This window comes from Hippopotamus amphibius, chromosome 3, assembly GCF_030028045.1.
Source record: "Hippopotamus amphibius kiboko isolate mHipAmp2 chromosome 3, mHipAmp2.hap2, whole genome shotgun sequence".
NCBI classification, from domain to species: Eukaryota; Metazoa; Chordata; class Mammalia; order Artiodactyla; family Hippopotamidae; genus Hippopotamus; species Hippopotamus amphibius.
In genome coordinates this window covers 115,677,914-115,693,358 of record NC_080188.1, presented here as the reverse complement: position 1 = coordinate 115,693,358, position 15,445 = coordinate 115,677,914, and the positions used below count along the sequence as shown (strand labels likewise).

At 53.2% G+C, this 15,445-nt stretch overlaps 1 protein-coding gene across 1 annotated transcript; it reads right to left on the bottom strand.

Annotated features, from left to right (window-relative positions):
• Window positions 1-6,611: 6,611 nt before the first annotated feature.
• Window positions 6,612-14,793, bottom strand: MS4A10 (membrane spanning 4-domains A10). The gene is made up of 7 exons (XM_057727133.1): window positions 14,596-14,793; window positions 13,780-13,899; window positions 12,616-12,672; window positions 10,846-10,974; window positions 9,563-9,673; window positions 7,284-7,402; window positions 6,612-6,733 (listed from the first exon to the last, which is right to left on the bottom strand). Exons 1-7 carry the CDS (start codon window positions 14,791-14,793, stop codon window positions 6,706-6,708), a joined length of 762 nt encoding a protein of 253 aa, XP_057583116.1. The 3' UTR covers window positions 6,612-6,705.
• Between the last annotated feature and the right edge of the window lie 652 nt (window positions 14,794-15,445).

Sequence of the window (15,445 nt, the reverse complement as noted above, 5' to 3'; positions counted from 1 at the left end):
GTTTGACTTGCCCACGATGCCCTTTAAATTCCACAGGTCAGCCCATGGGCTTGCATGTGAAACCACTCTGTGCTGCTCTGAGTCAGTGCCACCTAGCACACACCCAGACACCTGTACATATTCTTGGGCTTTAAAAAAAAAGAATCCTCCTGATCTTGGAATGATCTTCACCCCACAGCCTCTTTGGCTTCCCATGGGTCCACCCTCCTCCTCTGTGCACTCAGCTCACCCCCAGTCACTGTACCTTCCCCCAACCCTCTTCATTCTGTCCCTCAGTGTCCTATATCCTCTTGCAGCCAAGCTGGCTCCTCACCCATTCAGTGGACTGGCCCCGGTTTTGCAGGTCAGCAAAACCCCAGGGTAGAAAGGTCCTGCACAGTGTCCGAGGACCCTCACCCTCGTCAGGACCTCACGCAGCTCTGACCCAGTTCTGCCACTCACTAGCTGTGCCGCCTTGGGCAAGTCACTTAACCTCTCTGAGGGCAAGAACTGCTGGCAGAGCAGGGCAGAGGACTGACTATGGGTGGGGAGAAGTCTTTACTTTCCCTTTGGCAGGATTAAACAGGCAGGAAGCTCCCAGTGACCTGAATCTTGGGTACCAGGCACAGGGGTTTGCTGATGAGTTAGAGAAACAATGCTGGCTCCCATCCAGGTGGGAAATTCTCCAGACCTCCCACCATAGTCTCAGAGAGATCTTTCTAGAGCACAAATCAATGGCTCCCTATGGTCTTTGCTTACTGTGGAAGTCCAGGCCTCATCCTAGCACAGAGTTTCCCAACCTTGGCAATATTGGCATTTAGGGCTGGATACGCCTCTCTCACTGGAAGGGGAAGGGCTGTCCTGGGCTTGCTAGATGTTTACTAGCATCCCTGGCCTCTACCTACTAGATGCCAGTAGTACCCTCCCCCCATGCAGTGACAACCAAAAGTATCTCCAGACATTGCCAATGAGAACTGCTGCTCTTGACCAGTCTCTGGAGGCAGAGGCTGGGGAAGTCTATAGATTTTAAAGGCTCCACAGGTGATTTGATCCAAGTTGGACCGCTGAGCTGCCCCTCCCCCCACCCGAGGTACTGCCTCTCTGCCCATCTCTGCCCCGAGCTTCAGGCCCATCATACCAACCCAGAGCAGACCCCTGACATGACTTTTAACTCCTCAGGTTTAACTATTCACGCTCTGTGCCCTCACCCCTACTCTGCTCCAGGGTTTGGGGGAGAGAGAAATCTGGATCTAAATAGTTAGGGGACTCCCATCACCTCCTCCACAAGCCGATGGCCCAGACGGAGCCCTGATGGGAGTGGAATGTGCTGCTCCCTCAGTTGGTCTGGTTTGTATTACTGAACTTTTGGGTAATTTATGGCATTTTGAGGACAAGTCCTTGTGACTTTGACCTGACATGATTGTCTTAGTCTGCTTACGCTGCTGTAACAGAGGACCATAGACTGGGTGGCTTAAGAAGTAAATGTTTATTTCTCCAGGCTTTGCAGGCTACAAATCTGAGATCAGGGTGCTGGCATGTCAGGTTCTGGCGAGGGCCGTCTTCCTGACCTGCAGCCAGCTGCCCTCTATTTGTATCTTCACACGGTTGAGAGCAGAGAGAAAAGCAAGGTTTCTTCTGTCTTTTCTAAGGGCACTAATCCCATCAAGAGGACTCCACCCTCATGACCCAATGACCCCCCCCCCTACAGAGGCCCCACCTCCAAACACCATCACACAGGGGATTAGGGTTTCAAATTTGAATTTGGTTGGGGACATATTCAGACCATAGCAATTTTTTAAAATTTTTTATTTATTTAATTTTTATTTTTGTCTGTCTTTGGTCTTTGCCGTGTGTGGGCTTTCTCTAGTTGTGGCGAGCAGGAGCTACCCTTTGTTGCAGTGCACGGGCTTCTCTTTGTGGTGGCTTCTCTTGTTGCAGAGCATGGACTCTAGGTATGCAGGCCTCAGTAGTTGCAGCACGTGGTATCAGTACTTGTAGCTAGCAGGCTCTAGAGCACAGCTCAGTAGTTGTGGTGCATGAGCTTTGTTGCTCCCTGGCATGTGGGATCTTTCCAGACCAGGGATCAAACCCATGTCTCCTGCATTGGCAGGTGGATTCTTAACCACAGTGCCACCAGGGAAGTCCCTGACCTATTGACTTTTGATGCTAACCTCTTTGTGAAGGGGGCTTCCTGTATGTGGAGGCCAGAATTCCCGCCCTCCCCTGCCTTTGCCCATGCTGTTCCCTCTGCCAGGACACCATTCCTCCCTCTGAGGCTCATCCAGGTCTCCAGTTCCCCTGCAGCACAGCCCTGGCTGCCCTGCCCCCTCCGTGTTCCCACAGCATCCTTCCCTGTGGGTCCTAGTTTCACTGTGTTGTCCTATGCTTATTTCTCACTCCCCAGAGCCACTGAAGAAGGGCTTTTTCACCTCTGTTTCAAGGAGGTGAAGGGGCTGGACTTGGCAGTCAATCAAAGAGAAGGCTTGAGTCCTGCTTCTGCCACCAAAGAGTTGCTTTACACAATCTCTTTAGGCTGCAGTATCTTAACCTGTAAAATTGGGATAACCACAAGCCAGTGCTCATAAAATCCTGGAGGACTAAGAGATGATGCTGACAAATTCCTCAGTCACCTCCGAAATAAATAAAACAGAGGCAGCATTGCAGAGTGTTCACCAGTTCAGGCTCTGGCATCTGACTGAGTGTAATTCCTGGTTCTACCACTTTCTTGCTGTGTGACTTCAGTGAATTATGTAACCACTCTGTGCTTGAGTTTCCTCAACCATAAACTCATTTTTGTGAGGACTTCTTTTTTTTTAAATTTTTTTTATTGCAGTATAGTTGTTTTACAATATTGTGTTAGTTTCTACTGTACAGCGAAGTGGAGTTCCCCGTGCTATACAGCAGGTTCTCATTAGTTATCTATTTCATACATGTAGTGTATGTATGTTAATTCCAATCCCCCAATTCATCCCACCACCCCCTTTGCCCCCCTTGGTGTTCATACATTTGTTCTCTATGTGTCTCTATTTCTGCCTTGCAAACAGGTTCATCTGTACGATTTTTCTAGATTCCACATATATTACTTAATATACGATATTTTTCTCTTTCTGACTTACTGCACTCTGTGTGACAGTCTCTGGCTGGCGCCGCAAAGTTTAGCTACTGGAGAAGAATAAAATTTGTGAATGTGCACGTTCCATACCCACCAAAAATCATTCTATAACTGCCAGTCCTTTCTACCCCTCTTTCTGCAACTTCTCTGTGTCTATGTGCCCAAGATAGTCCTTGAATGTGTCCATTTGGCCAGGCTACTGTCCCTGGTTATTCAATCAAAGACTAATCCGGGTGTGGCTGCGAAGGTATTTTGTAGATGGATTGAATTCATAGTTGACGTTAGGTAAGGGAGATTTTCCTGGGTGATCTGGGTGGGTCTGGTCCAATCAGTTCAAAGGTTTAAAGAATGGAACTGAGGATTCCCTGATGAAGAAGAACCCCCCCCTGTGGACGGCAGCTCCAGGCTGGGAAGATCCAACGTGTCCTTCCTGACAGCCTGCCAAGCCCGGCAACGATGTAAAACAATTCCCTGCAACAAACCTCAATGTGTATCTCCCACTGGTTCTGCTTCTCCCTCCTGGCAGGGGCCTGGCACTTAGCCAGCAATTTGCTCCTGAATGCAGGCAGGGCAGCAGGATGCTGGGAAGGAAGCAGGGAGGCGGGCAGCAAGTGATGGCGGCTGTCTGGGGTGGTGGGGAGGAGAGGATGTGGGCTGAAGGCTGAGGCCTGGGGAGAGCTCAGTCTGCATGGAAGAAATGGCAGGGTCTGGCCAGCTCGGACCCTGCACCTCAGCGTGCCCTTCCCCTGGTCAGCACTGGGCAGCCTTCAGACCTCCATTAAGACAACCTCCAGAGGAAAGGCAAACTGGGCACCCCCTCCCCATCTTCCGCTCAGTATCCCACATCAGGTCCCGTTTACATTCTTCTTAAACCCTCTCGGTTTCCCTTCCAGCAGTTATGCGTTTATTGGTGCGATTGTTTGATTACTGCCTGTCTCGATGGCCAGAGTATAACCTCAGAGAGGCTGGGGACCATGTAGGGGTTTGCTGGGGGTGGTCCACCCCCTTACCCCAGACGTAGCAGGTGGAACGAAGGAGGGAATGAATGAGTGCAAGGCTGCCCTACTCCGTCACCTGCCTTGAGGACAGGGGTGCAGGGTGGGTGGAGTGTGGGGAAGGAGGAAGGGTGTGACCTTGAGATTTCTCCTGATGTTCTCAGGTGGGGGTGAGGTTAGCGTTTGCAGGATTATTTTACAGACAGAGGAGACCAGAGGTTTGGGGAAACTTAGGGTGGGGTTTGGGTGCAGATGCTCTCAGACTCCCAGGGAAGGAGGTGGGCAAGGCTGGGGAGCATGGCAGGGTTAACAGGGCTGGAATTTGCACCCAGGTCTCCAGACAGACACACTGCTCATCACACACTTTTCTTTCACCTTTTTAGCATGCCCTTCAGAGACCGTATTTGTCCCAAACATTTGTATGGTTCTCAGCTGTCTGTGATGCTTCCACAGAGCCCAATGACTTCTAATTCACATTCTGTTCTAAAGCCAGTTGCAACCGCAGAAGCAGCAGATCAGAAGTGGAGAAAAGAGGTAAGCCAGTGACCAAAACCAGAGGTGACAGCCAGAAGTGGCAACGGGGCAGGTGACAAAACAGATGGGAGAATTCAAAGAACCTCAAACCCCAGGAATATTTGGTGCAAGGACAAGGGATCCTGAGGGCATCCCTACACACAGGAGTTTTATAAGACTGTGCAAAGTACTCTATCTAAGACAACCAGAAACTGGGGCTTGGGACTTCCTGGCAGTCCAATGGTTAAGACTCCGAGCTTCCAATGCAAGGGATGTGGGTTTGATCCCTGGTTGGGGAACTAAGATCCCACATGCTGCACAGTGCAGCCAAGAAAACAAACAAAAAAAACCCCCAACCAACCAACCAAACAAAAAAACCCAAAACCTGGGCTACCACTTGGGAGATGGCCCATCTGGGAGGTGAGGGCTCCCATGAGCTGCGAGGGCTGACTTTGCTGTGTAGACTGGTATGGTGGCTGCTCACGCCTGCAAGTTGCTTCTGGAAAGTGCAGCTCCTGGGGAGCAGGAGTCCTGCTAGAGCTGTGTTAGGACAATGTCAGGGGGCAGCCCTTCAGTTTGGAGCCGGATTGTCTGCCTCCAAATCCCAGCTCTGCCACTTACAGCTGGGTGCCTTTGTTTGTTTTAAATTTATTTATTTACTTGTTCATATATTTATTGGCTGCATTGGGTCTTTGTTGCTGCACATGGGCTTTCTTTACTTGTGGCAACTGGGGGCTAATCTTCGATGCAGTGCACGGGCTTCTCATTGTGGTGGCTTCTCCTGTTGCAGAGCACAGGCTCAAGGGGCATGGGCTTCAGTAGTTGTAGCACTCGGGCTCAGTAGTTGTGGCTTGTGGACTCTAAAGCGCAGGCTCAGTAGTTGTGGCGCATGGGCTTAGTTGCTCCGTGGTATGTGGGATCTTCCTGGACCAGAGCTCGAAACCATGTCCCCTGCATTGGCAGGCGGACTCTTAACCACTGCACCACCAGGAAGTCCCTGTTTGCTTTTAATTTTGTTGAAGTGTAGTTGATTTACAATGTTGTGTTAATTTCTGTTGTACAGCAAAGTGACTCAGTTATACATATATTCTTTTTCATATTCTTTTCCATTATGGATTGTCACAGGATACTGAATATAGTTTCCTGTGCTATACAGTAGGATCTTGTTGTTTATCCATCCTATATATAATAATTTGTATCTGCTAAGCTCAAACTCCCACTTCGTCCCTCCCCTACCCCACCTCTCCTTGGCAACAACAAGTCTGTTTATGTCTGTGAGTCTGTTTTCCTTCATAGATATGTTCATTTGTGTCGTATTTTAGATTCCACATATAAGCAGTAGATGGTATTTGTCTTTCTCTTTCTGACTTACTTTGCTTGTATGATCATCTCTAGTTCCATCCATGTTGCTGCAAACGTATAGCTGGGTGCCTTTGGGCAACTTGCTTAACTTCTCTGAGACTGTGTGAAATGGGGATGGTAACAGAACCTATATCTCAGATTAATGGAAGGATTAAATGACATCAGCTTTGGCCGAGGGTCAGTAGCCCAGTAAAGATTCAAAGAGTGAGCGCTGCATATCCCTGGGGAAAGAGACTCCAGCCAGAGGAAGAGCAAGGGCATAGCTCAGAGGCAGGGGTGTACCCGGGGTGTCTGTGGAAACTCCAAGAAGCCAGGGTGTTTGGCACAGAGTGAGAAAGAGGCAGAGAGATGCAGGCGAGGTCACAGAGGTGGGGTAGCAAGTTCCTTTTTTTAATTTTTACCGTGTTTACGTGATTTTTGTGGTTGGCATCTTTTTCTGAAAAGGTACTGACTTCCTGTTTGTTGTTGATACAAAGTACCCCCAACATAATTGTATATGAGAAAAAAAAGTCAATTTAAGGAAACGCAAAGGGAATTTAGTACAGTCAGCAAATAAACAAAACTCATGAAGACTGTGCTGGGACGACTGAAATTCGGGAAATGAGGAAGGTGGGTCTCTTTCTCCCCTGTTCATTCAGCCCAAGTAGGTGTGGAATTCCAAGGCTGAAGCTTCACTGGTGACCTTGGATGTCACAGCCGGAATCCTGAACTTGACCACCTGGATCACTTCTTTCACCCGCCCCCTCACCGTACAGATGGAGACACTGAGGCCCTGGGGAGGGGGCAGGGAGAAACATCACAGTTTGGAGGGGAGAGCTGCTCACAGTTTCTGTCTGACTCAACATCCCTGCTGCCTCCACCCCGAATCCAGGGATTCAAACGCACAAGTTCTCCCAGAGACCTCTTGGTAGGTTGAGTCGAGGGGAGATGGTGCCTCCCTGGTCTCTGAAGGACCTTCTCTGGCTCTACTCACAGCCCCTCTTGGACAGGCTTTCTGTCCATCACTGACTGGGGGAAATGATCAGGGAGGGTGGAGGTGGGAGCTGCTGCCGGCCCAGGGGTGCACTCCCAGGGCTGACCAGGTGGGCAGGCAGGACCCGGCCATGCTCTGGTCCAGCTGGGGCCTGGGGGCCTGTGGATCCCTCCTGGGCTTGAGGGGCTGGGCTGGGCCCCTGTCTTGGCACCAGCATGGGGCAGGCATTTCTGGCAATGGTGCTGTTTGCTCCTTTCTGGTAACCACCCCTTGGGATTGGTCCACGTCTGCCAGGGAGCTGGGCCCCACAGGGTGAATTCTGGTGGTGCGGGGAGCCCAGCCTCTTCACCTGTATTCCTGCCTGTCCAGCATGCCGCCTTGAGTCACGTCCTCGTAGGATGGTGGAGGTGTCATCGGTGGCAACTTGAGCTGCACCGGTGTGTCGGGAACAAGGGACAGTTCATCCTCCTGCAAAAGAGAAGCCACCATCCCGGCTGCTCATATACGTGGAGTGAATGGCCATCAACAGATCTTCCCACTGGCTCACTTGTTGGAGTCTCAAGCTCACATGAAGGTGGGGAAACTGAGGCTTGAGAGACGAAGGGACTTCCAGGAGGCCAGGGTGTGACTCTTTCCCCATCCATGATCCTGAGAAGGGAGAGGCCAGGTGGAGGCAGCGGACCTGGCCCTCGTTCCTGGCCTTCTACCCGTGTGCTGGTAACCGGACACATCTCTCATCCTGTCGGCTTCCCCGGTGGGGCTGGGCCAGCTGCTACGACAAAGTCCCTCTGGGCTAGAATTAATTCAGGGGACAGGTCTAATGCTGCCTGGTCTTTGTCCCTGATGGGTGATGGGGAGCTGCAGAGCCTGTCCCTGGAACTGGCTCCCAGATGCAGGAAGGCACAGAGGCCTCAGGGACTCAGCCATTTCTTGGTTGTGTGGCCATGGGGAGTTACTTAACCCTTCTGAGCCTCATTCTTCCTCTTAAAAATGGGAAAGCGGAACCTGCCTCTCAAGGTGGCCTTGAGGTTCAAGGAGGTGTCGCCCCCAAAGACATCATCTGTGTCTTCCCCCCGAACCTGCGACCATGTTAGGTTACATGGCAAAGGGGAATGAAGGTTGCTAGTCAGATAAGGTTGAGATGGGGAGAGTGTCTTGGATTCCCTGGGTGGGAACAATGGAATCCCAAGAGTCCTTACTGGAGGAAGAGGCAGACAGAGGGGAGGTGTCAGAGGACGCTGGGCCGCTGGTTTTCACGGTAGAGGAAGGGCCAGGGAATGTGGGCAGCCTCTAGGAACTGGAAAAGGTGAGGAGACGTTCTCCACCAGAGCCTCCGGGAAGGGTGGCAGTGCGCCCACACAGCTTGATTTTACCCCAGGGAGTCCCACTGCAAAATGCTGACCTCAGAGATGGGCGATGATACAGTCATGTCATTTTCCCCTGCCAAATTTGTGATAATTCATTACAGCAGCAATAACGCCTGCAGCACTCAGCACAGGGCTCTGTACACAGCAAAGGCCAAGAGGTGGGAAGAGTTATTGCTAATTCCTCCCACTAGGTAGTGGGGCCTCAGTCTCCCCCTTGAAAGTGGGGTTGGCCTCGGTGACTCAAGGCCCCTTCCAGCCCTCTGATGTCTCAACAAGGAGACTTCCTGTCAGACAGCCAGGCAGTCACTAGCACAACTTATTTGCTTGGTGTGAAGTAAAACTCAAGAGCAAAATCACATCAGCGTTGTGTGAAAACTCAGTGCATCATGACACTAACATGAAAACACTAAAGTTGCAGAATTATGGGGAATGTAGAACATACTCTTTTTTTACAGTGTTCTAAAGTTAAGATTATAGTATGAACTTTTTTCTTTTAAAGAAATGAGCCCAGGAAGTCACTTCTGGGGTGGGGAGAGACTAGTCTTTTATTTCTAAATCTCTGTGGCCCCAACCTGACAATCTGCTATACCCTCCAGTACACAAGGGCTTGGCTCTGGGTGAGACACGCCTTGGTCTGAGTCCTGGATTTCCTCACGGCTGTTTGACCTTGGGAAGTGATGTGACCTCTCTAAGCCTTGGCTTACTTACCTGTAGAATGGGGGGGGGGGGGGGGCTGTCAGTACCTTCCTTAAAGGCGATTGAGAAGGTTATGTTAAATGTCATGTTTCTCTAATGTGCTTAACAGAGAGGGGACCTAGTACCCCAAAGTGCTCAGTCCCTGTGATCTGCCCCAACCCTGGCTCCCACCACAGCCACCCCACAATGTGCTGCAGCTCCGCCAGCCTTCCCTGGCCCGTCTCTGAGCCATTGCCCCTGCTGTTCCCTCTGTTGTGGGTCCCTTCTCCCATCCTACCTGTGGGTCCGGATCCTGCCCATCTCCATAAGATCTCCAGGGGCTTGAGAGCTGGGAGCACAGTGGCCTTTTGTTCTGACCGCCCGTGGTCTTTTCTCCTCGGTGGCCCCACATTTTTCACGTCAAATTGGCATCTTCCCTGCTACCATGCCTTTTCTCTTCTACCGAACTGTGGGCTGCCTCTGTGTGTGGTCCCACTTAGCAAGGGCTTGGCAACATCCCCTCTGCCTGATGCTCCCCTTTCTGCACCCTCTGTAGCCTCATTTCCCATCTCCGGAAGGCCCTCACCTCTGCAGACAGGCGGGTATGCTTGTAGGCCATGACGGCCATAAGCCACGGCAGGAAGACCTCCAGGCAGGTGACACAGAGCAGGGCCAGCACCAGCCTCTGGAGGTGGACCTGGGAGGGAGAGAGGGGAGGGAGAGGCACGTAAGGCCTTGCTGGGTATCTGCTCCCATCACATGGGCACGGGCAGGGGTTAGAGCCGCCAGCAAGGACCATGGTGCTTCAGCTCCCTGGTGTGCCGGGAGAGGCAGGGCGAGTCTCTGCCGGGCTGGGACGGGGTCTGCCTCCGTCGCTGCTCTATGCCCAGATCCAGGCACCCACGCATCCTCGGTGAATAATGTTTGAGGACTGGAGAATCTCGTGGGCCCCTGATAGAATGGCAGGTGGTCTTAGGCATCACTTCATTCAACCCCACTTAGATGAGGATACGGAAGCTCAGGGGGAAGGAGCATCTCTTATAGCGAGGGAGGGGGAGGAGCTGGGCTGAGGACCACCATGCAGCTGGGATGTCTCACAGGGCCATGAGCATTTGGTGGGGAAGTGTGTGTATGTGTGTGTTTGCGCACGTGTGTCCGTGTGTTTGTGCTCACACCTGTATGTGCATGGTGGAGGGCGATGAGGACCAGTGAAGCACCGTGGTCAGAACCCTTGGAAACTGACCTTGAGGCCTGCAGCCACCCACATGGAACGGCTGTCAACCTTCTGCTTTAGGGGTGGCTGTGGCAAAAAGAGCACTGGGCTTGGAGCCTAGACCCAGCTGAGTCCTCACTGCACCCCTGCCTTGCTGTATGGCCTAGGTCCACTAGTTTAGCCTCTCTGGACCTCAGTGTTCACTCCCATAAAACGGGGGTAACAGAGAACCTGGCCAGCTCTGCAAGGCTGCTGTCAGGCTCACAGATAATGGGGTCACTGGGGCTATGATATTTAAAGAGCCTTGAACAAGGAATCAGCCGTCCTAGACTGTGGTCCTAAGTTTGCTGCCAACTTGCTACTTCACCTCTAACAGGCCCCTCTCCCTCTCTGGGCTCAGTTTCCCCATCTATTAAAGTTGGACCCCGTGACTCGAGGCCCCGTCCGGCTCCCTGATGCTGGCCTGCGAGAAGGCCAGCATCCCCTCGGCACCATGCCTCAGGGTGGGGGCACAGGCTGGGAACAGAGCCACAAGGGCCCCGCCTCCTCTGCCAGGCTCCAGAAGAGGTTTTCTGAGAACTGGAAACTTCCTCTGGGCCAAGCTCAAGGCAGTGTCTTCCTGGGAGTCAGAGGACCCCCAGGGCCCGGGCACTCACGGTGTCATTGGGGTATGGTTTCCAGAAGGGAAAGTCAAATGGAGTCTCCAAGTAGAGATCCTTGGCAATGACAAAGAGGCCAGCCAGCACACAGAGGAAGCTGATGGTGTTTGCTACCAAGCACACCCCCTACAAGCAAAAAAGAAAAGTAACAGCCATTGTCCAAAGGTTATAGACAGGATTTAGGTCCTCCACCCAAGCCAACCAGTAGCTCACTCTGTGACCTCAGGAAAATGCTGCCCATCTCTGGACCTGAGGCTCCGCGTGCAAACGTGGCTTTCTGGGCTAGCTGACCACCAAGGAGGCCCCCACCGGCCCTCACCTTCTACGGGATGGGACTGAGAGAAACCAAGGGCCGCCTCTGGAGCCATAGGCTTTGTAACAAAGAAGGATGCGGCCACTGCTGTCTCCCTTTCAAAGCCGTCCCCAATCATCCGGGCATCAGATGTGCCAATAGATCAGGGTCTCGACACCCAAACGGCCCCTAACTGAGCTCCTTCCCCACTCATAGGAAAGGGCGAGACCAGCCCGAGTGAAGACTCACTCAGGTCTACCTCCTGCCCCACCTGCCAAGGCCCCTGAAATGCCTCTAATTATCATCATTTTGGGTTATGTACGCATTATTCCCCAAGCCTCTTGCCAAGTGCAAACCCTTGTAATGGGGAAAGAGTATAAACATAAAGTACTTCCAACTGCTTACACTAGAATGGATTTCTCTGCAATAAGAGGCTCCCCGTGCTCAGGTGTAGGAAGTGAGGAGGCTTATGGTTCTGAAAGGGGCCCAGACCAGGAGGAAGAGCCAGGTCTTTGCCAAGCATCTCCTGCCTCTGCTCTGGGTAAACGGCACAACACTCTTTTGATATCTACAGCCCCTGAGGGGGCAGGGGCAGGGGGTAGTCACAGCCCAGCCCAGGCTAGGGGGCATGAATGTGCACCCGGCCGGGGCTTGGGGGTGGAGGGTGGGCTGAGGCCATGACACAGGATTGGTGGGATGGTCCTTCCATTCCCCATCCCCCTCTATCCATCCAGGCTTGTGTGGGTACCCACGCTGTGCCTCTCTGGGCCACCCTGGGCTAGAAAGATGCTCAGACACCTGCTGCCCAAGCTTAGTGCATGGGAGAGAGCAGCAGGAGACAGGGAGGTCCAAGGAGCTGTGGGGACGTAGAAGCTAGCCATGGCGGGTCAGGGAAGACTGCCTGGAGGAGGAGGCAAGTAAGCTGAACCTTGAAGAATGATCAGGAGGAAGTCAAAGCTGGGAGAGAATGCATAGTGGGGAGAGCGCAAGGGGCTCGGGCAGGAGACAGCACAGTACAGGGGAGGAGCAGTTGTGTCTGGCTGGCACTTAGAGATGAGAAGTTGATGGATGCCCAACTGCAGCCTGGCTTGTGGGCCTTGTGGACTTGCTGACTTTGGAGGAAAGCTGAGGGCACAGGGGGCGGGGGAGGAGCCGAGGGGAGTGGGGTTGACAGAACAACCACCTGGGCTGCTGTGTGAACAGGCTGGATGACACCTCCAGACCCAATGGGATGGTGGCCAGAGCTGGGGTGGAGGAAAGGCAGCAGGTGGAGAGAAAGGCGGAAGTCAGGGTGAGAGGGCAGACCTCCAGGACGGGGACCTTTCTGCTTGGACACTCTCTGCTGTCTGGAAGGCTTGTGCCTGCTCCTAGCAAATCCTAGCATGCTGCCTCTTGACTCCCCACTACACACGGTGCCCTTCTCAAAGTTACCCCAAGCTTGGGATGGAAGGGGACGGTTTTAACGTCCGACTTACCAGATAATTTTTCCGAAACATCTCCACTGTGATCCCCAAGATCCCTGAAATGAGGAACTGAGGGCCAGATTTGAAACAGTCATGAGAGAGGCTGGGGTGCCTTGAAACTCACAAATTCCCTTCTCCCTATATTCTAAAAAAAAAAAAACCTCTGGGGGTGGTGGGGTAGAGAACATCATTCTTCTGACAGCGGGAGATCACCCTGCCTGCACACGGCCCATCCCAGGCCCCGCTCCAGATAGGCTGGTCTTCCCTGTGTGCACAGACCACTCCTGGGCTCCAGCTGTGTCCTGCACTCACAGTGCCCCCCCGGCCCCTCCTGCTTCCCCCGTTCACCAGTCCAAACCATGTCTCTGGGATCATCAGTGGCACTATGCCCTCTACTCCAACCCTGGCTCCTTTCCTGGATCCTGCAGTTGAGAGGCTATTAGCTCTTGGTTCCAGGGCCTCTGGTGTTTTTCTGCAATCATTCTTTCACACGTGTGCTGAGCGCCTACTATGCGCCCGTCCCTGGGAGCACGGGGATGGGTAGGCACCCAAGTGGAGATGGTGGTTCCCTCACTGTGCAGTGAAAGCTTGGGGTGGGGGCCTTGGGGACAGAGGACGGAAGTGACAGTGGGTGGTCGAGAGGGCACGGAGGAGCTGGGACTTGGTGTGTAAGCGGGACTCTGCTGTGATCTGGGGTGGAGCAGGACACCCTGGGGAGCCTCCAGGAAAGGTGCGCGCACTGGTCTCCTCTCGCATCCCACCCTGGGCAATGGACTTGGGGGCATGGGAGTTGTGCCTTACACCCTTATGCCCTGCAGACTGACCCTGACAGAGACTTCAGGCACCAGGGATGTGCGGCTGGATCCAAAGGCGCCTGAGGAAGCCTGAGGAAGGCACGGTGGCCCAGCTCATGCTCACCCTCCCCTGTGCTGGGCGCGCTTGTTAATTAGGGGAGGGTGCCGAGAGCCCAGGCGCGCTTCTGGGACTGCAGACCTGTAGGAGCCCCTGGGAAGGAGCTGCTTCCAGTGTGATGGAGAGAGCAAAGCAGAGGGGAAGGGGCTGAGGCTGACGCCCTCCTATTCGCTCACTCCACCCCACCCTGCATCCAGCCCTGAATGCCAGGTCCCCCAGGCCTGCCCACCCCCACACCTGGCCCCCATTTTGGCATCTACTCACAGAGGCAGCCCCCCAGAACGGATACCAGCACTTCACCACCACCAGGTGAAGGTTCTGGACGGCAGCGACCAGGTAACTCCCAAGGATCAAGTATAGCAGAGCGATGACAACATGGCAAGCCTGTGCAGGAGAGGGGCAGGGGGCAGAGAGCTGCCGTCAGGGGACTGGCCCTAAAGGGGGATGCTGGGGTCCTGGACCAGCTGGCTGAACAGAGACCACTTCTAAGGGATCCTGTTGCGTCTGTAAGGAAGAACCATTTCTCAGGAAGGCAGGTGGAAATCTCATACCTGTCCTGCCACCTGTGGACGTGGCAATGTCTCCAGGGTGTTGGGGGGTGGGGAAGAGAGGTAAAGGGAGGAAACGTCTACTGCTGAGGACTTCTTATGGGCCCCCACTGAGCTAGTGTCAGTATAGGTGCAGGCAGCCTCTCCCATCCCTTTTAAAATTTTAGGATGAGGGACCACCCTAGTGGTCTAGTGGTTAAGTCTGCACGCCCCCAATACAAGGGGCCCGGCTTCCATCCCTGGCCAGGGAACCAAGATGCCAAACGCAGCAACGAACATCCTGTGTGCCACAACGAAAACTCGGCACAGATAAATACATAAATACATAAATACATAAATAAATACATAAATAAATAAAACATTTTTTTAAAAAGAGAAAATTTTAGCATGAGTGTTAAGCGGGAAAGCGGGAGGCTTTCTCATTCCCCTCCATCCTCAGGGCTCCCTGCACTGCGGGCCCCCCCACCTTCATGTGCCTCCTCCACTCCATTTCCCTCCCCCCACCCCAGCACCCCAGGAAATGGACACTCACACCCAGCTCCTTGAGAATGCGGCCCCTCTTCCTGGGCTTCTCCTGGTGCCGTTCTAGACGCAGGAGGTTGGGCTGGGTCACATTCTGGGGTAGATTTGTCAGGCCAGGCTGGGTTGGGCTGAGGGCCTGCTTTGGCAGGAACTTTTCAGCTCCAGACCTGGGAGTGACTGCGGCTGCTTCACGGGCTTCTGCTGCCATGACTCAGGCCGGGGACTCTGGCTGCGGGCCAAGGAGAAAGGCCGTGTCAGAGCTGTCTCATTTCTTGGGCTTGTGTCTGGGTGAGACTCAGTGCCTATCACCTATGCCCTCTGGACCAGGACCTTCCAGAACAGCAGCTGCCCTGTGCAGCAGCCCTTGAACTTGATTTGACCTGGAATAAGTTGGTCTGGGGATGGCGGGAAACTGACTCATAGCGTCTGTGTGTCTGTGGGGATATAGCTCCTTCTGGGGCAGAGAAAACGAGGAGCAGATAAACTTTTTAACCACTGCAAGACAGATTGCACCCAAACTGGCCGAGTGCAGTTTGGCAAGGGCCCCGGGGTGCAGGAGGCTAGGCAGGTTTGGGGTACTTTGTAATCGGTCCCCATCCACTGGTCCAGGATGAAGGGAAAGAAGGCAGGTGGGAATCAAATAATTGCCCTACCATTTGGGGCGATGGTGATGGCTCTTGGGTTTGGGGCATTAGGGAAGAGAAGGGAAGGAAACTTCTGCTGAGGACTTAGAAAGAACCAGCACTGAGCCAGGATGCCAAAATTTAACAATGACAGTGTCAGCATTTACAAATGCTTTCTCTGTTCCAGGCACAAGGATGAGCATTTTATGTGCACTTATCTGATTGTATCCTCATCCC

Coding starts and splice junctions, on each gene's coding strand:
- MS4A10 (XM_057727133.1), bottom strand. CDS start 14,793: ATGGCAGCAGAAGCCCGTGAAGCAGCCGCAGTCACTCCCAGGTCTGGA. Junction 13,900..14,595: donor GCATTCTCAAGGAGCTGGGT/GTGAGTGTCCAT, acceptor TCTCCTGCACAG/GCTTGCCATGTTGTCATCGC. Junction 9,674..10,845: donor AACCATACCCCAATGACACC/GTGAGTGCCCGG, acceptor TCTCCCTCCCAG/GTCCACCTCCAGAGGCTGGT.